Source organism: Ascidia mentula, chromosome 8 (assembly GCF_947561715.1).
Source record: "Ascidia mentula chromosome 8, kaAscMent1.1, whole genome shotgun sequence".
NCBI lineage: Eukaryota > Metazoa > Chordata > Ascidiacea > Phlebobranchia > Ascidiidae > Ascidia > Ascidia mentula.
In genome coordinates, this window is record NC_138573.1 from 2,323,960 (window position 1) to 2,344,585 (window position 20,626).

General features: G+C 38.3%; 3 protein-coding genes across 5 annotated transcripts; 1 reads left to right on the plus strand and 2 right to left on the minus strand.

The window, feature by feature from the left end:
* Positions 1-993: 993 nt before the first annotated feature.
* On the plus strand, positions 994-11,296 carry LOC145911618 (paxillin-like). 3 transcript variants are annotated; one of them, XM_082999015.1, is made up of 11 exons: positions 994-1,101; positions 3,994-4,097; positions 4,668-4,770; positions 5,117-5,237; positions 6,561-6,684; positions 7,067-7,184; positions 7,999-8,111; positions 8,550-8,723; positions 9,448-9,678; positions 9,956-10,076; positions 10,271-11,296. In XM_082999015.1, the coding sequence occupies exons 1-11, from the start codon at positions 1,089-1,091 to the stop codon at positions 10,429-10,431; spliced, it is 1,383 nt and encodes a 460-aa protein (XP_082855141.1). In that variant the 5' UTR covers positions 994-1,088; the 3' UTR covers positions 10,432-11,296. The 3 variants fall into 3 exon arrangements, with proteins under 3 accessions (XP_082855141.1, XP_082855140.1, XP_082855142.1); XM_082999014.1 differs by lacking the exon at positions 994-1,101 and adding an exon at positions 3,671-3,742; XM_082999016.1 differs by lacking the exons at positions 994-1,101; positions 3,994-4,097 and adding an exon at positions 4,417-4,574.
* A 139-nt stretch (positions 11,297-11,435) lies between these two features.
* LOC145911617 (condensin-2 complex subunit H2-like) lies at positions 11,436-16,339 on the minus strand. The gene is made up of 14 exons (XM_082999013.1): positions 16,191-16,339; positions 15,894-16,051; positions 15,626-15,701; positions 15,429-15,562; positions 14,913-15,052; positions 14,594-14,751; positions 14,275-14,328; positions 13,706-13,889; positions 13,407-13,474; positions 13,288-13,327; positions 12,964-13,116; positions 12,638-12,807; positions 12,095-12,244; positions 11,436-11,653 (listed from the first exon to the last, which is right to left on the minus strand). Exons 1-14 carry the CDS (start codon positions 16,293-16,295, stop codon positions 11,528-11,530), a joined length of 1,716 nt encoding a protein of 571 aa, XP_082855139.1. The 5' UTR covers positions 16,296-16,339; the 3' UTR covers positions 11,436-11,527.
* A 372-nt stretch (positions 16,340-16,711) lies between these two features.
* On the minus strand, positions 16,712-19,858 carry LOC145911615 (importin-9-like). Its single transcript, XM_082999010.1, has one exon. The coding sequence runs from the start codon at positions 19,793-19,795 to the stop codon at positions 16,718-16,720; it is 3,078 nt and encodes a 1,025-aa protein (XP_082855136.1). The 5' UTR covers positions 19,796-19,858; the 3' UTR covers positions 16,712-16,717.
* Positions 19,859-20,626: the final 768 nt, after the last annotated feature.

Sequence of the window (20,626 nt, forward strand, 5' to 3'; positions counted from 1 at the left end):
ACCTTTATTTGTGACGTAAGGGGGTGTCATACTGACAGAGGAGGTAGCGAGTCTGAGCGGAAAGGCCAAATACGGAAAATCTCATTTCGTAAAACCGCGTGCTGGTTGCTGTGGCGAAATTTGATCTGGAAATTTCGCAAAGTTTCGTGAATTTCGAGAAGTACGTTTAATAATTTTCGGAAGATTTAGAATAAGAAGTTTATTTCAGTATGACCTGTTTAGTTAAGCTATGAAGCCCATGTTTTCTGTTCTATGTTGACCGGCGTAGGCGGCAGATTATATAGCCTACTAACCATAACAACATATTTGTCATACCAAAAGAAAGTTAAACTTTTGTGCGTGATGTTGCAAAGTTAACAATGTTAGTTATTATTACAAAGTGTGTGTATAGCCTAATTTGATCATTTCAGTTTATCAATACCACATATTGATATTTGTAACCTCAGTATATTTTCATTAATTAGTTTTTTGTGTTTAGGTGGTGTATCAAATTCAAAGTAGTGCACTGGTGTGTTATGTTCATGTATAGTATCAACATCATAATATCCCTTAAAACTATTTGCATGCCCAGCAAACCTGTATTTAAATTATGGATGATATAATATTCTTCCGGTACAAGTTAATGTTGTAACTTACTGTCATCTTATGTTGCCCTGCCAAGATAGCAATTACACAATAGATGTCTTTTAGTGTATGTAATTATAGAAAGCATAGCCAGATAACTAGTTTAAATACAGTATTCCTGTTGTGTTGTTATACTTTGTACAACTTTAAATAGCAAACCATGATTATAGGGCTACACCTCTTTTTTACATACATTTTGTTTCATATTGTATTGTTACAGAATTTGTGCTTGTCATAAATTATCTGTTAAATCTGTCTCTCTAACTTGTAATTTAGAAGGACCAGTGCTTTATGTGTATCATTGCACTATTGGATTTACCTGCAGTCAGTGCACATTTATTAAATGTGATACTTCTTATCAACAGTTTTCAACCTACGTAGGCATTTATCTGATTCTTTTTTTCCTGTTTATTGCCGCATTGCACTTACTGGACTGTGGAATAAGGAAAAGAAAATCTTCAACAATGGATGATTTAGGTAAGGTTTTTATTAAAGGATTTTTGCACTAAGTGCTGGTTATCAATTATCGTGTAGGTGTTGGTCTAACAGGCCACACTCTCTTTGTGGTTTACTGGTAAACCTAATGTTGTTTTTTTTGGTGTGTCAACTCTCTATGGGTAATTTTCTAATAATGTGTAGTTAGTGAATTTTGTGTGTTGTCTTGTGTACAAGTTTTTGATAAATGTCCATTGTACGAAAGGCTTTTGCCAGCATTTCTTGATTAAAGCGAAAAATTCCAAGTATGCTCTCCATCATTTGAAAAGTTTTCAGATCCCAGCAGGGATCTTTTGTTGTTTGGTTAGGGCTGTGGCTTTGACAACTGGACAAACAGTATTACAAAGCATCCTACTTATTGTTGTGCTGACAAAAAGGTTTTCCAGTCTCATTGCGGCACTTGGTTTAAGTGGAACTGTTGATGTTGTGGCAAATTTGCATCTGACAAGCACTAAATGGCAACAACATTTTTTATTGAAATGTTTATCATTGCACATGACCGTATTCATTGAACTGCTACATTATGTGTATACATGGTCAGCAATTAGCACCTATCCAGTGTTATGTGGGTGAAATCTTCAACAAGAATCTTAAGGGGAGTTTATAAATGGCCCATAATTAATAAGTTTTCTAAAAAAATGTTAATTAAAACGTGTGTTGCAACACACCATCATCACAAATGGTGCATTTCCTTGCATTAGCAGAATTGAATACCGCACAAAGATGACTATCGCACAACTAGGCTGGCCGGTTGACGACGAGGTAACTGAGATGCATCCGAGCAAAATTTCTCCGTATTTTGATTATGGACGGACGGTCACGCTCGGGCGAGCGCGCGGTATGGCCTCTTTGGGCCCGGCGGGTTTTCAACCTTAAAAGGCCTTTCGCTGCTAATCTGCTCTGGCACGAAAATGCTCCTTTTTGCGCTACGACGTAAACGCATGTGTTCGGCGGAGACGTGGTCTGATCGGTGAGCAGAGCTGACGAACATTTAGCTTGTGTTGGTCTCATTTGAAATCTCACTGTGTCCCGTACAGAGGCAAAGTCAGAGGCAGCAACATAGACAGCCCCGACTTTAAATGTCATGTAACCCCCTACGGATGTACGTTTTGGCGAAAGGGACTCTTTAAGGAAAGGTTTATTTATTGGTCTTGTGATACTGAGAAAGATCGTTTTGGACTACAGGTCGATTTAAATAATTTGATGAGTTTATCGGCGAATTGTTAATTTCACACGAGCGTGGAATCTTTTGTTGCTCGTAAGGCATTCAAGGGGGTAAAAAATACGGGGTAAAATAACCAATTTATCAGTAAACAGGGTACACAGACCAATAGTGGGAAACATATGTGGGAAATGATTCGCAAAAACGGGGAAAGTCAAATAATCAATACTGATACTGCCATGCGATATGTTTGGTCTGTACGGGGCGTTAAAAAATGTCTCTCCAGTACCAGACTCTGCTCAAACGCTAACGCGCGTGTTTATGACCTCATAATACGCGTGGGACAATTATTGTCTTACCAAGCGCTTCCGTCGTGACGTCAAGCAGCTAGAAAATTTCCGTCTTTCCGTTCGATTAAGATTTTTTCGATTGTGAAATAACGCGTCGACAGGCATTACAATTACCTCTATACAACCTCGTTTAAATTTTTGGCACCGCTGGCCCTTTTCGTGCTGGACTTTGGGTCAATCGGCCACGACTCGACGCACGAAAACGGAAGACTCCCTCACAACTGCATACGTCACAGGAGCAATGACGTCATTTAGTGTCTAAGTGACATTGTCGTGTCGCGTGTGGCGTTCGTTCCTAATTGGGCATGCTTTCAAATGATCGGGGAATGCGTTGTGCTCGTTTTTACAACCTCATGTTGTTGCGGCGTTAAGACCAATTTTGACTGGCGCTACCGTCGTTGGCTGAGTTAGCATTATGCCTTGCCAGCGCTTATCACATTTCATTATCAACTGACGCACATAATGGACTGTGGAGTTCTCTACAACAGATTAATAACCAAAACTCACGCACACCATAAGGCCATCTTTGCGCGGTTTTGCGCTGTTACAAATAAAGTAAAGAATTTGTAACATCTTAATGTTCCTCGCGCAATTACTATGAAACACACACACTTCTTCGAACGTTGGATGTACGTCGGTCGTTTCACAGAAAGACTGCTTTGCGATTTTAATGAATGGTGGGAGGTCGATACACGTTTTTCTCGAGGTCATCGAGTCCGTTCGCCAGTTAAACGCAACGGACATATCATACACCTGACCTGACCACTATTTTTGCTTTATTATGGGATAGTTAGGAATAAAAAATGTTTTCAGAATACCATACGTTTCTGTATGGCAAGATAGCCCACAAATAGCAAAATACCATTGGTTAAGCCAGTCTGTCAGTCCAAAATGTTGTGAAAGCAAGGAAATATGTTGATGACTCTCTATTCATCCCCTGCAAGTTTGTGTGCATTGAACTAGTGTGCATCCTGTCATACTTTGATATGTTTCAATTGAGATATTAGCCCATCTAACTGTGCTTCAACACTTGTTCCGCAGATCAATACTAAGTGTCTGTAACGTTACTTTGTTTTTATCGTGTTAACACAAATGTGTCTCCGTCCTCCTGGTAATTATAATTTGTTGTATCAAAAAATATGAAAAGCCTCAATCACTGGTTCTGCATTTTTGTAAATTGCTTATAAATATGACATGTACTTTTAGTTTCCACTTAAACATATTAAATATTAATAATGCAAAGAAAATAGTATCTCGCAGCATCATATAATGAGACAAAATTTCACCAAAAAAGCCTTGTCCTAATAGTAAACAGGTATGTTTTTAACTTACTTTTTTAACTTGTTATTCTTCTATGTTCAGATGCATTGTTGCAAGATCTTCAAGCAACCATTCCTCAACCGACCAACTTCAGCCCAAAAAGTGCCAACCACAATGACGAGTTCATCTCTGACAAGCTCGCACAAGTAAGTTTTTTTCCACCTTAAGCCCTAAAGATTATCAAATTTCCTTGCAAGTACGATGGTATGTCCAGGCAACAATTCTCTCTTTACTTCATACCAGCCCTGGAATTATTAGACAATTTCAAAGATTTTGCACTGATTGTTTACTTTGTTACTTAAGCACAGCAACTGTCTTTGCTAGTCAGAGCGAAAAAAATGAAAACTAGACTACGAGCTCTAGTGCATAGAGACAAGTGTAGCATTCAAGGAAGTTCTAAATGAATAAACGCGAACAATAGCAAACCAGGAAATGCTTGGACGGGTTTGAATCGGTTCGTCTTTGCATCGGTAGTTCGATGCAACCGACTAAGTGCACAACCTATTCAACCCACCTGTAGGGCGTGTTTATGTAACTATTCTGCGAACGATCTGTACTCAAGTCGGTTGGTGATTAATGTGTGTTGAAGGAAATGCAGCTGGGTTGTGTGCTTTTGAAGAAAGGTAATGTCGACAGTGAACTCAGTAGCGAATGGTGTCCAAAAGAAATAGTGCTTTGACGTTTTTTTATGTAATTAATAATGTTTTTGTCCATAGGACAACAGTAAAACAGCAACTATGTCGGCCCTGGAGGGTAACTTAAGCGAATTGGACTCTTTACTGGAAGACCTTTACAGCACAGACGATGCCATTGGAAAAAGTATGTACAGCATGTTTGACCCATATTGCTAAAACAACAATTTTTTTTAATGGTTAATTTAAAATTGGAGACATATGTTAGTGATCGCGTGCTGCTCTGATAGGATGGGTCAAGCAAAATGTCATGTAGTGCTTTAAGATTGTGGTTAAACCCATCTTAAAATGTTTGTTTTTGGGGTGTGGCTAAACGGTAACTCTTGCTGTCATTTGATGTGACTTGTGTAATGACATGGGATAACAAAATTTTCTTTTTAGGCCATATGTCTGTCATAACTGTAGGAATTTTGTGTGGTCAGTTTCAGAATAAAGGTGATTTTGTTTATTAATTTGTTGTTTATTTATAACAGAACCCACACCACAATTTCCGAGTGAGCCTGTGCCGCCCAAACCTATCACACCACCTCCCAAAAAAAAACAAGACGACATTGACAATATTCTCGGAGAACTGGAAAGCGATTCATCTTCATTGTAAGTTTGTGAAACTTTTGGCCTGTTTTTGAAGTTCATATTTATGTTATGGGTTCCTTGTTTGCATTTGTTTTCTATGGGAAGCATTTGGGGAGTTGAACCAAACACACACACTTAAGCCTAAACATCAACTGCTTTGAGTGCATTTCCTGTGTTCTTTGTATGGAGTAAATACTGAACTACTTCCCACGTTGCAACTAAACAATTTGACTCCCAGACAGATTGACGATGGGACTAGAATATTAACATACCTCAGCAAGTGGCACTTATTTTGTTGGCAGGGCACTGTAATTACTGGGCAGGAAAAGTGATCAAATAAAATCCCACTGCAAAAATTCAATCAATTCTTTCCCATCGGACAGAAACTAAATGTTTGATGGACAATTCCTGTATTGCAGAAGAAAACGAGCTAATAATAATATCACTAAATCATCCTGCAATACACCATAAGCCAGAATGACTTCATTTCTCAATGATATAATGGTGGTGTATGGGCTCTTTTTGTTATTTTGGGGTGATCACATGCTTAATTTGAGCCATAAAACAAGTTAGTTGCTTTATTTCGAGTTTCATAAAGCTCTACAAAAGTTTTTTTTTATGTAAATAATGAAATTAGAAGTTTGTTCAAGTGAATTCATTCTAACACAAGGAAATGACCGATTAATTTATTGTTTTCAGCAAGTGTTAATAGTATTTTTGCTTTTTAAAGGAAGCAAATATAATAACTGCCACCATCGGCCTTGTTTTGTATCCCCCTGTGCCAGTTTAAAATTTCCTTTTTTTCCCAAATGTAAGCTGTATGTATGGAAGATGCCCTTAAAAAAGCAATGATTGCACGACATCTACAATACCTTTTGTCACACTTTTTTGTGCTGACGTCATGAGTTAAACACCATATTAAGTGTGTATTGTGACCTGCCAGAGCGGAAATCCCACTTTTAATGAGCGCTTCCCAATCCTCGATTGGGATGAGTGTCCTGTGGGTGTCGGGTGAAAGTAGTATCACCTCACATAGAAAAAACAGTTTAGGGAATGTGTCAGAAAGTGGATCATATAGTGGGCTGGTGATATCTTTTGTCATATAATATAGCTCTCCAATTTTGCTGTGTTTTAGAGAACCTAGTTAAATTTGCAACAGCTTTGTTAAATGGGACAACAGGGGTTAGTATTACTTATTATTATATGTGTGCAAATCTGTTTCAAATTTGTAGGTCAGTTAATTGTTTATCGTTTATTTCTCTTATTTATATCTTTCAAACAAGACAGTTTTTTGTGTCTGATTTATAGTTTAAGAAAATTTAAATTATGTTGTTTTTCATACAGAAGCAACAGCCATTCTCCGAAGAAAGTTAATGATCGTGGTTCACCCACTGTGTCTGCATGCTCTGCTGCACAGCAACTTGACGATCTGATGGCATCCCTTGTTGGATTTCAAGTTGATCAAAGAGTGAGTGTGGTAGAATTTATTTCACAAACCCTGCCCATTATCTGGTTGACATTTCTTGACTTGCTGATGTAGATTTTGCCTTTACCTCAATGCAGTCAATAAAAAATGCAATATTTTGTGTGTTTCGGAAGCAAAAACGGCATATCGTATGCGATTGTCTCAGAAAAACATATGTTCAAATGGCAACTATCAAAGAAATATTACTTAGCAGGTTCCCTCATACCATGACTACATGTCTATACTGTCCAAGAATATACAACATTCTGCTCTCTAGTAATATCAAATATAATATCATCATCATAAACCAAAGGTTGTTTGCATATATAGTGTGACTTTTCCTTTAATTCTATGACAAAATTAAACCAAAAATTCATATTTTTAGGATTCAGGAAGCATAGCCAGCGATAAGAGTGATCCCCCGTATGCAAAGCCCGATAAAACAAGATCCCATGCAGTACCTGTTATGGTTCATGCTACGCCCGTCAAGCAGGAAGCCAGCAGTAAGTTTACAGTTTTCAGGCTGACTTCAAATAGCAACATGCCAAAAACTTAGCTGATTAATGGCAGATAAGCTTCACATGTTTTTGGTTTGCCACAAAAAAAGTTTTGTACATTTTTTTCCTGCCTAAAGTTGAAGACAATAATGGTACATTGGCACATTACCTTATTAACAAATTCATGGATAAAAAGACATTATTAACTATCAATTTTCGGTATTTTATTCTGTAAATTGGATAGAGCATCTGTGCATAATTTCCCATTTATAGCTGATCTGTTTCTGAATGCATACAAACTTTAGTTCATGCATGTTATTATAATTTCCTGTGCGGGGGTAGACTCTGATTCATAACAAACATGCACAAAATCCAGCCGTGTTCGATGTCGTCAATCAAGTTATTTATATAGCAAGTAGTGAAATCATACCTTCTTGAACGATCGTTCTATACTGGGCAGCTGTAGCCTGCAGTGAATGGCAGCAATTGTGTGAAGAGTGTTTGGCATCGCCTTAATTGGGTCACACGAAATGTGGCTGCCCGACTGGATGACCTTATGTGGTTATTACCTCAAACAGTAGGGAACAGTTAAAATTTGATTTCTAAAAAGATAAACCAAAAAGAGTGTGTGCTTCTTGTAAAAAAATTTTACAACTTACATGATAGATTTTTGCATATTACAAGATTAAAACATATTCCACTTCCACATGCAAGAGATTAAAATATCTTGGACACACTTGGATTCAGAATACCGCGAGTGTCTTATCGTCTGGCATAAATCCATGGATACAAAAAAGCTAATCTTCTCTATTTTTTCCAGCCAACGACCTTGATGCCATGCTAAGCAGTATGAACACAGACTTGGTGAAGCAGGGAATTGTACCGGCTTCAAAAGGAACGTGTGGGGCTTGCGGAAAGCCTGTTATGGGAGAGGTATGGTAAATATTAAGGCATGCTTTTTACCTGACGTAGTGCATTCTTTAGAAGCATAACATTCCTTGCTCCCATTCTCTTAAACATGTTGTGTTGTTTACTCCTTGTGTATTGATGTGTTATTTGACATGTTGCATACAAGTGCATGTGCATACTTAGACTTGCCGTTTTCTACTTTAAACAAATGTGCTTTTTGGCATATTGAAAAGTGAGTCTTTGTCATGTTTTGTCATTTTTGTTTCAACTTAATTGAATTAAGGTTTATTTTTGGACCTTATTATGTGTAGGAAAAAATTTCATCTTTGCAAAAAGTAACAAGATTACTATAGCAACCGCGCTGCAACGAACACAAGCCCCATTGTCAGTAATTGAAGTTGCAGCCAGACCCCGAACTTTTCGATAAACCACAGTGAACCACAACTAGGCTTTGTTGCACAGGTAACAACAGCCTTGGGCAAAGTATGGCATCCAGAGCACTTTGTGTGTGTTGTGTGCGACAGCGAGATTGGGACCAAAACTTTTTTCGAGAGGGAAGGCAAACCATACTGTGAGAAGGACTATCATGAACTCTTTTCACCAACATGCGCTTACTGCAATAAACCAGTGCTTGGAGTAAGTATAGACAACCAACTTATAGAAACTTTTATTCTTCTTGTTGTCTGGATTGTTCCTTTGTAAAATGCTTAAAATCAACCAAGCTTGTTTAAATTTCAGACAACCAACTGTGGCGAAAATTTGGCGTAAAAACAAATTTTGTAGGTGTTGTAGTCTGTGCTCAACTGCATTTTTACCCATTCTTTTATGAGGGACTTTATTTCCAAGGTTTTAAATTACCAAGTTTACGGATTCATGTGACTTGTTAAGTCATGCTTGAATAATTTTTATTCTTACCAAAACCGTTATGATGAGTTAGTCAAAATTCATGCCAAAATCATATAACACGCAAGATAAATGTCGCACTGAAATGACAGCATTTGTCAACTGTTTTTTGGACATAAAATAACTGTTTGATGTTGCTACCTACACAATGCCAGCTTGATTGCCAGTTTGACATAAATTAACTGCAATTATGTCCAACCTTCATTGAGTGGGTTTGTAATTTCCTTGCTAGGGTTGTGAATTAAAACGTTGTTAAGTGCGTCGTTTAAATTGTATTTTTACTAAACATATCAAAGCCAATGCTTTGGTTTGGTGTGCTGAAATTTTAAACAGTACAGTCATTGCTCAAATTTAGCAAGATGCCTTATTATTTTTCCTTAAAATTTGTAATTTGTAAACTAAATTTAGGCATTTGACATCAAACTTCACAGTGAGTAACAGTCCGTTATGTTGACAGCAATGTGTCACTGCACTGAACAAAACGTGGCATCCGGAACACTTCTTCTGTGCCATGTGCAGCAACTTCTTCGGTGACGAAGGGTTCCATGAGTTTGAAGGGAAACCCTACTGTCGCGCTGATTACTACAACATGTTCGCACCCAAGTGTGGTGGATGCCTCAAACCTATTCTTTCAAACTACATCTCAGCTTTGAATGCACAGTGGCACCCAGAGTGCTTTGTTTGTAGGGTGAGTTGAAAATTCAGTGCAAATAACTACTTGTTGCAAGATTTTTATTCCTACAATAATTCCCTAGCCTTAAATTATTTGCCTACGTGTATAAAGTTGTATAGGTAGCTTATACATCTACACATCGTTGAATGCCATGGTGCTTAATTTTGTAAAAGTAAACAAAATGTGAACTTCCCTTGAAAAGTTATTATGTTTACTAATCAAATTCCTACATATTTATTATTGTTTGCTTGGTAACTTTTTATTTATTATAATACTTATTACGTTTACTCAGGAATGTCTGGCTCCGTTTACAAATGGAAGTTTCTTTGAGACAGACGGACAACCTTATTGCGAAATCCACTACCACCTCCTTCGTGGTTCTCTCTGTTCCGGATGCCAGAAACCCATCACTGGTAAAGGCTATTTTGTTTGTAGTTGAACACAAAGCATTTGTGATCACAAAGCGTTCAAACATATAATTTTACCTAGTGATTTACCTTCCGTTTTTAAACCCTGTGAATGAATTGTTAAATAAATGCAACGTATTTGGATGACATCATTTCGTTTGGTCAATTCATACTGTAAAATAATTGCCATTCTTCTACAGGACGCTGCATCACTGCAATGGGCAAGAAATTCCACCCCGAGCACTTTGTGTGCGCTTTCTGCCTCAAGCAGCTCAACAAAGGCACGTTCAAGGAACAGAATGAAAAGCCCTACTGCCACACCTGCTTCTCGAAGCTTTTCGGCGTTCCCAACATGGGCTAGTGTTTCCAAAAATATTTTGGTGGCACTTTCTAGTTATTATTGACCGTATTGAAACGAGCGGAGTCTGCGCAGCGGTTAAGCGGACATTGCAATGCGCACTGTTGTGTTAGCGTAACAAAATAGATACGAAGTTACCAACTCGAAAATAAACGTCTTATTATTTATAAACAATTCTGATATTTCCTTACTGTGGATGAAAATGAGGCCATTTTTCGAATTTTGTTCAAGTCGTTCACGTTTTCCTGTGCAGCCTTGGTGTGTACGTTGGAATGAAATTGCCTTAAAATAACGTTATTTTGCTCATCACTGGTTTTGCAAATTCCAATTTTCGCTCTTGTGTTATTCGTTATCGCGTCCCGTTCGGTATTGCAATGCACGCTATACAAAAATGCTTGTTTTGTAGGCGACGCGGTTTTCGCTATGCCTTAAAAAGAATCGTGCAGAGTTCGAATTTATTTCGCAATAAAAATGCATTCTATGTTGTGCTTTGCATTACCACCGTTTTGCACTTTCATCTGAAAGTCAATCCTCCCCCCCCCTTTTACCGTCGCTCATTTAAATGCTTAAAACAAAGGCATATTGATCCTCAAATAAACCCAGATACGAGTTTACGAGCAACGCGAGGTGTGCTGGGTTTTTATTATTATTATTATTGTTGTTGTTGTTTGTGTTCCCGCATCACATATGCTTTGTAGAATTGCAAAATGCAGCAGTCGTTTTATCCACGCTTGTTATATTTTCTAAGTGCGAGTTACGCGGGTGATTCCTATACATAAACACAATAATGACGATGTTGAATGTGACACTTTTTAAGGCGTCCCGTTTAATTCCTATTAACCAACAAATAAATAAAATCGCTTATATCGCTGTGATTTCACGAGTGTGGTAAAGAAAAACGACAGAAAGAATAGTTCAGTAATACAGAATTGTTCACAAGAATGAACCAAAAAACTTTGCCTCTGAAACAAGATATACTGCAAGCCTATTTTACGCCGGTACGTAGCAAGCCCTCGGCATCCGAACTCCTCTTCCAAAACTCCCAAGGCTCTATGCAAATCCGTATGTGCAAGTTTAACATTGATCTGGGGAGGTTCCATCATTCTGTGATCGGCGCATAATCATGAAACCGATCCCTCGACCGATGTTTCGAAATCAGTTTAAGTTTGAGGCTGTTCAAAGATAATTCGCCGTCAGTTTCCAGTTGGAAGTTGTGGTCGTTTGCCTGAGAGGTAAAAAGAGATCAAATTGATGCATCGAACACACCTAAAAGTCACGCGTCAGATCGCTTTCATGAAGGATATAAAAAGATCGGACAAATAATTGGTTATTCGTGGTGCTGTCTTACAGTATAGGTTAGTCCATATAAAATAACACATTAAGGCGATAGCGGTTATATGTTTTGCATTCCGCAGTTGAACGTCTTACGAATCATTTAACAAACTTTTTGTAAAAAACATTAAATTGAAATTAGGTCCGCTCTTAGACAGTAGTGAGTTTTACAGAAATTAAATCGAATCTAAATTGAACATGTTTCAAAAAAAGAGGGGATAATAGTTGTGGCGCATCTTAGCCGAAAATTACATGAAAGCGAAAGGTTGGTCACCAAGGTCATAAACCACGTAAAACACGTGGGTTTGCTTCGTCACCAAATAGTTAAACTAACCAGCTGTAAAGTTGCGGCGAATTTTCTGCAAATCGCCCATTTGTCTTCACTTTTCACAACATCTGAGAAAGAAATCTCGTCTCCTACATTCTCGAATGCCGAAATTACTTCGTCCCCGTACTGGTGAATGTCGAACTCTGGTCTTTCTTCCTGCCAAAGCAACACAGTGGACATAAAACAACAATGCGGACTACAGTTAAAAAATGTTTATGTAGAGCCTAGACCTCCGACTGACAACTTTAATTGGTCTTTGTATCGCGGGACTAAAATTCTTGCTCTTGGTTGATTGTGCAATAATCTGTAGGTCAGTCCTAGTAATCACAGCTACAGAATGCATGGTAATTAAAATTATTTTGAGTGAGGAACGCAGGTTATCTGTAAAGGTATATGCAACGAAGTGGAATAAGAAACAACGCTTGTGTTGTTCTCCGTGAGAGTCACAAGGAAAAGGGCAACTATTTCCACCAACGAAGCATTCGGATTAATAAGTTGCGAAGTCCACGGTTTGGGAATGGAATATGGGAACAGCGTACGAACGCTCACCTGTTCGACCAAGTATGGAGTGACCGTATGTTCCCACTGTTTAACACGTTGTGAGAGGGAGGTCTCTTCAACGAAGAGTTTCGCGGAGGTGTAGAATTTCTCTATGTGATGCCGGACTAAATCTTCGTAGGTGGAAATGTCCTCGGGTGAAATAGATTCTTCTACAGACCCTGTATTGGTAAATCATTTAAAGCGGTGTACGAAGGACTTTCTTTACCAAAACAAACCATTGTGTTATTGTACAAATCTATAGCATTAGAAGTGTGCATTGGTTTAAATGTGAAAAAAACACTTAATCTTTTTGCATGCTGCATTTTAACACATACTTGCGATTGGGTTTTGGTTAACATTTTCTCTGACATCATCAATGAGGTCATCAAAATCTGGGACATCCCCATCATGATCATCGTCACTCAAAGGGTCATGGTCAACATTTTCATTTACGTCAAACAGGTTGTCCTCATCTACTTCCTCGGCAACTGCAGTACAAATGAAGTTGATATAAAGGGCTTTTCAACATTGCAGAATATTAGAGTAACTTTGCAGTTTGTTCTGTGGTTTAAAAACATGGGTGCGGTTAATGCTATGTACAACACCAATAGCTATTAAGTTGTGAAAAACTTTTGTGGGCAAAATAAAACTGCACTTACCAACAAAATTATTCTTCTTCAACATGTGGGCACTTTTTATCTAAAACAGAGACCAAAGTAAATAAATAATTCACCAACAATGCTTTACTAGCAACAATCTTAATTTATGCTTGGGTTACCTCCTTCCAAAGTTGTGTTTTGCGTTTCGTTTCAGTGCTGACAGATTTGCTGGCACGAAGTTGTTTTCCTATGAAAAGGAGCAAATCTTTAGAAATTGATGGTCGTGTTTGCATTTGTTTGATGTTAATTTCAACTCAGTAACCAGCATTGTGTCAATCGAAACAACAAAATAAGCACGCTGCAATGACACAGCTGAGTAAGAAATTAACTAACAAGGTAAAATGATGATAATCTATGCCCAGAAGTAGAAAGTAAACATGATTTACAGAAAAAAACACACAAAATTAATGAGCTTTACTTCTTTGTTGAAGGAATTCGGTGAATGTCGGCACGGGTTTCAAACAAGGTTCTTTCTTCCGTTTGCGAGTGTTTTGATTGAGGGAGGTTGGTATTCTGAAAGGTTTTCCTTTCGCGAATGGTTTGGAGACCCAAGTTCTGCAGTTCTCATGGGGGTTGAGTGGCAGAATCTCCGGTGTTTCCTCCTTAATATTATCCACAATATAGAGTTTTAAAAACCTTTTCAAACTTAAGAAATATTCTCAGAATAAACAGGCTGACATGTCAATGTTTTAAACAGTGTGGGCCAGTCTCCTTATTCTCAGAATAATGAGTAAATCCATAAATAGTGTTTTTAACTTATCTAAGTTGGTAACTTTAAACATATTTTTAGTTGGTGGCTCTAAAACCTTTTCTTGGTTCTCATAAAAACACTGTTCTTTCTTTCGTACCCCTAGAACTATTCAGACACAGAATTTATGAGTATATACTGCAAAATATTCAATTTCAATAAATGCCCAACCTTATTGCCCCTAAATATTACATGCACAGATGAAGATTTTATTTGGTAAAACATATTCGCTTGCATACCTGCACTGTTGTTGTAACTGGTGCCACTCTTTGACGTAGCTGTCTACCATGAACCTGCATTGAAAAACACATGTAGTTTACATACACTGTACAATATACGGTATTCAGACCCAGATCTCTAAAAGGTTCAGACAAAATAGTTTGTTTTCTAACATACTTATCAAAAAGAACACTTTTTCAGTCCAACAAAACTCTTTTACAAAATCATAGTTTGTCCAACAAGAATCAGGTTATTTTTATCCATTAAAACAACATTTATCACGAATGCCACCAAACATTTATCATAAATGCCACCAAATTCCATGTTTCATAATATTACGTGCTCCTCCACATCTGTGATGATATCTTCAAATACATCAGCTGCCTCGTCATCAGCAATGGATGGAAGAGGATCTGGTTCATCGGGGTCATCATCCAGGATGTCCATCATATGTTCACAATTGTCGTTGCTTGCACCGGCATCCAAACAATTTTCACCTAAATTGGAAAAAAATCCCATGTCATAATACTTAAATAGGAGATCGCTGTCAAATAACTTGAGGATTTGATAGCTAATAAAATAACAATTTGTCTTATATAAGCCTTGTATAGTGGTCAAAGCCATTAACGACCATTTACAACTTTATATTCTCACTTACTCTCTATCACTTGAGCAGATTCACCTACAGGAAGTTCAATATCTCTGAAGATTTTCTCAAAAACAACCATTCCATTTGCTAGCTTGGTCGAGGAATCACATTTTAGGTCACCATAGTAAGCTATCACTTCATTCTTCGAGCTTAATCAAGTAAAAACAACAGTTAGCAGAGTTTGTGAAATGTAAGGTAATACCGGTACATTAATATGAAGTGGTTAATACAGTAACCTGCAGAAGGTTCTATTTACTGGGGGGAAAAATTCCTAATTCGTTTTATCAATTTGAGTCCCTTAAAACTCAAGACTGGACAACCAAAGTCCATATCCATACACACCATGTAAGCGTGTATGAAGACAATTTAACAAGGGGAAAAACTATGTATTTCAAACAAAAAAAAAGTTCTTGCAAGACAAATATGTTTAATTTACAAATATAATGTTTCTGTTGCTGCCAGGCATATTGTAATTTAATAGTCTGTTCTTCTGGCACACTAAAAAAGTAACTTTATTTATTTTACTTCAACAAAGCTGAACCGCGATTGTCCAAGTCACTTTGATCCAGGATTTGAGCGGGTTTGGGCAAGCTTGAAAATATTTCTTCGCAACTGATTGGTTTCTTGTTCCTCTGTGCTGTAAGCTGGAACTTTATGTACTGCGAAAAATAGGGAATCATACTAAAATTCAATGTATGACTGAAAAAAACATACAGTTGTACCTTTTCTTCATGTTCGTCTTGTGTTGGTTGGTTTGGGTTGGTATCTGGTTGATTATTATCAGTTTCCTTTTCATGCCTATACAATATATTATTAAAAAAAAATGTTTTAAGATTTACTGTAGATAAAGCAAAGGAAGCCATTACATGAGAAGTTATAACATGAATTGCCATCACATCATTCACGTATATTTTAATTTTGGCGGACTATGGGGCCAGCAATGTAACTTCACAAATGTTCCTTCAGAATATGATGATTAAGTGAACTTACTGATTTTTGTTGATCATATCCAGGGTTTTATAGACTAGCGAATGAAGGTATTCAACCTTTTTTCCCCACACACAAGCAGTACCTTGAATGAGGTACGAAGCTTCGGCAAAATTTAAATTGGTTTTCCCGCCATCAAATGAGAACGTCATCTTTTCTATCTAAAATTTGTATTACCAATTTGAAGGATATTTTATGCTTCTCATAATACTACAGTTGGTGTACAGCATAAAATTTGTACACCAAAAACAACAACATTTCTTTTTTATGCTTGCTTCACAGTACAACATTTCTACTCACTTCTTCCAGGTAATCTTCCAGAACGTTAGCAATGTCAATATTCCAATTCTTCATCATGTCCTTGATTGGACGCATCAGAAAATCATACTTATGCACCTTATCCATTGTTTAATATGCGCAGGTATTTTTGGGATAAAAACTGCAGCAAAAAATTACCAATAACCTAAAAGCAAGCAAAACGGTAGCAGTGTGTTCAAACAAAGATACACAATTAGCCCGCATTAAATAAGGTTTTAAAGATAAATTTATAATTCACAAGTTCTGTCATTCCAATGCTGCACGGTTTAATTAGCTTACCAATCCTATGCAGCAAAAGTACTAAATAACAGTAACGATGTATATGTGAGAAAGATTATACATTCAAGACGGTTGAAAATGTAAACATACACAGATGGGGATTGAGACAGCAATATGGAATACGGCAGTACACCAAAACTTAACAAATCAATCTAAACATTAGGGAACTAATGATAAAATCTATCGTTATATTAACAATAGAAACTAGCTTGTCTGTACACACAGTGTGACTATGTTTGCATAAGTTGTTGTAATGTCATTTGTTCCAGAGAGTTAAGGTGTGGGGCAAAGTGAGTGTTGTGAACGTCCGTTCCGACAAACTGCTTTACAAATTCCGACAAATATTCTTTTAAGTTAATCTCATTCAAAGGATCGGCTGATGCATCTTCATCCGATTCACTGAACGCATCATCGTCATCATCCAACAAACCATCGCCGATGACTGAATTCTCACCGAGCAGCTGTGCAAGAGTTTGTCTCCCTTCTTCGGGATCAACTTCTTCATCCTCATCAGATGCATCTTCCCACTCAAAAAACTTTTGCTCCTTGGCAGAAGCCTCCAGTTGGTTGGCAAGCTCGTTGACGTGGAGTTTGTAAATCTTTACCAGAAGTGGAATCACTGTCCAACGCTCTGGCTCTTTGGCAGACTTCGATCGGGTTCGAATTCCTTCAGAAAATATCCGATCACCTTTGACTTGTACGTCATTTAGTCTTGTGTCATTTGCTGATAGTCCATGTTGAAGTAGACGACATAGGGCAACATTACTCACCTTTTTGTCATAACTGCCATAAAACAAACTCTGCTTTTCACACCATTCTTCCATGACAAATTGCATAGCTGTCTTGCCACCTGGGCCAGGCACAGCAGACAAAAATGCAATAACAGACTCCATGTTGGCATTTATAAGATGTGCAAAGACCATAAGTAAAGACTGGGCAACAGTAAGGGTCAGAGACTGTTGAAGTTTACTTAAAACCGAACGTAACACCATGTCAACATCTTCATGAGAAAGTCTCTCACCAGATCTTGATATAAATACAGACACAAGCCGGCCAGCAAACGAAGCACTGTATTCCGTTAGCTTTGGGTTTAACAATACAGAAATGAGTTGCATCACATAATAGGGTCCAGAATTGCCTTGTTCATCCCTCCAGGCATACAGTTGCTCAATGTCTACACCAACATATGAGCGAGTGCATTCACCTGCACTCTGCAGCACTGCATTGTCATCTGAGCTCATGGCAGCTTTTATCATACTTGGAAATGCAGCTGTGTAGAAAGAAGTGGGCAAAGGTGGCTTTAATTTGCGCACGACACTACACAGGACGTCCATTGCGATTGAGAGCAAACCAGAGGGAATCTTTGAGCAGGGAGCATTGAAAATACTAATAAGGGTGGGCAGAAGTTTGGCTTCCAGCAGAGAATTGCATGTCCCATGCGACGCAAGTTCAGTCAGTATGTCGCTAGCCAAGGACGATACCAGAGGATCACTGGAGTACTTAAGAACAACAGCAATCGCAAGGGATATCAACTGTTCGTCGTACTTCGCAGTTACATCATTGTTAATTGCAATAACTACAAGCAGACTTTCCAAGAGCAGAGTCAGTACCTCGACACTTGCCTGACCAACAAACAGGAGCAAACCATCAATAAGGGGTCCTACAAATGGAGCAAGTGCATCATTGCCAGATAAATGGTCACAGTAAGCAAATACCGCACGCACAGCAGAAATTCTAATTACAGCTTGCTGGCCTGGTTGCAGTCCATGAACGGTGGCCCCAAGAAAGTTTTGCACTGTTTCAGGGTTCATAAGACTGGAAAACCTACTAGCAAGCCACAATGACCTGCCAGACAAAAATGGCGATTCTGACTTGAGGTCCTCGGATACAATCGATGTCAAAAATGAGTTCAAGTCAAATTGAATAAGGGACTTTTCAAGGCACTCCACGATGAGGTTTTGAACAGAACCAAGAGCTAAATAGGTGGCTTCATGTAATTTCCACCAGTTGGCATTGCCCTTATTCCTCTGTATTGCTGCTTCCTTTAAATGTCGGTCAACCACGGAAATTAGCGCAACTCCACTTTCACTTTTAAACTCTTTACAAAATGCCATGAATAAATCCTGTGCTGAAATCCTGACGTTGAATGAAAACGTTTCAATATCTTCATCCTCAACAAACTGATCAGGATTCTCAATCCAGCTCTTCACTTGATCTTCAGTCATTTGCATGTAAGTGACCAAGTGATACATGAGTTCCGGCAACGATTTCTTGACAATCTTTCGGGACTTATGAGAATCAAGTAAGCTCTCTATAAAGTCAAATATTGAGTACACTAAGTTGCCAAAACTCAGCGCCTCACCATCTGAATCAAATACAGTTTCAGCGTCTTCCTCAGAACAGTTTACTTCACGGCTCACATAGTATTGTGCACCTTGCACAAGCTGTTGCCAAACAGCCGCCAACACAGGTGTAACCATGTTGCCCATTTTCCTTGGAACGTCTCTCATCATGTTAATAAGGGTTTTAAGCACTTCTTTTTTGAGTCCACAGTCAGAAGTTGGACCATTTGGTACTTGAAGCGATTGTGCAAAGGCTTGGGTGAATTCAGACACAAACTGGTCGGGAAGAAGAGCATTGGTCAATGCTGCATTATCAACAGAATGTATCAGGCTAGTACATGTGTTAAAAATTTCCACAGCCCTTGACCTGGTCCTTATACTGTATGTTTCACTTTGCATGAAGATCTTCAAAAGCTGTGGCAGAATAATGGGTGCAACATGCGGCATCTGTGTGTCTGTTAATTCACGACTGAATTCAGTTAGGACCCGCATCGCACCATGCACATAGTCCGGTGATCCACTTGTCAAAGCCTGCATCAGTTGAGGAAAAAGGTCAGGCCAATCGTCTGGCCAGTCCCAATGGGCAATTGCTGATATAGCATAGGCTACGCTTGACCGAATTTTACTGCTACTGTCTTTTAATCCCAAAGGAAGCATATGTCGAATAGCAATTTTTGCCGGGTCCGTTGTTTCTGGAGGGTTAAACTTGTCACCGAGTTTGTTCCAATGGATTTCGACATATTGTTTCAAAATAAGCGAGGACAACTGCCGAATTGCCAAATCCCGGTTCTCATCCACAGTTAACTCGGCAAGAATCACAGCAAAATCGTCCAAAACTTCGAGCAGTTTAATTTGCTGCTCGCCGGCCTTCCTTGTACTTTGATCGTGGGACATAATAGCTTGGAGGACTTCAAGCAAGTTGTTGCGAAGTTTATTTTCTGCCTCTTCATAGCCTTGTTCGGACATGATTAACTGCACATTCACGACAAAACGTATGACACAACGCACATATGCTGCTAATGAAATTGGTACCTTTACATACAAACAACTTTTGTTATATTTTCAATATAAATGTCTATCGTACCACGTAAAGCGCCATCATAAAATCCAAAAATACACTTGTAAAAAAACCCGCGAAAATGCATGGTGGGCAATGGAGCGTAACGAAATGTATTTACCAAATGGAGAAATAGACCACTCACGGCAATCTACAGAAATAATATTTTTGTGTTTAGTAAAGTACTATAATTTAACTTATTCTCTTAGATTACACATAATTGCTACTTTAAAAAATAACTTTTAATGGGACATGAACATATGAATTAATTATTTAAAATTGTCTTGCCAATATAAGCGTACATAAACACCAAAAAATTTTGAGCGAAAACGACGGTCCTTCGTTGCTATATTTCATCCTGGCCACTTTTTGCTTTCACAAAAGTTTGACCTTGGGAAGTCACTGTCCCATCCAGTCTCCACGTGGTGGTATTTAATCGCCCTTTAATTAGGCGGCGTTTTTTCTCGCGGGGTTCGCGTAATTAATCTGCAATGGAAGAGTGCCCATCGACGATAGAAAACAATGGATATAGCGTCGCTTATCGCTCAACGCTGTGAAACCGATACGTTTACATTCTGTAACTAGTTGAGTTCAGGCAAGCACAGATTGTGAATGGAGAATATATCATTGACTGCTGCGATGGGAACATTGTTTTTTTACGTTTAGAAACTCCTGCAACGAGGCTTGTTTGTCGTAATGCAGAGCAGCATTTATTACTGTAAGGCGTCAGTTAAGGGCTT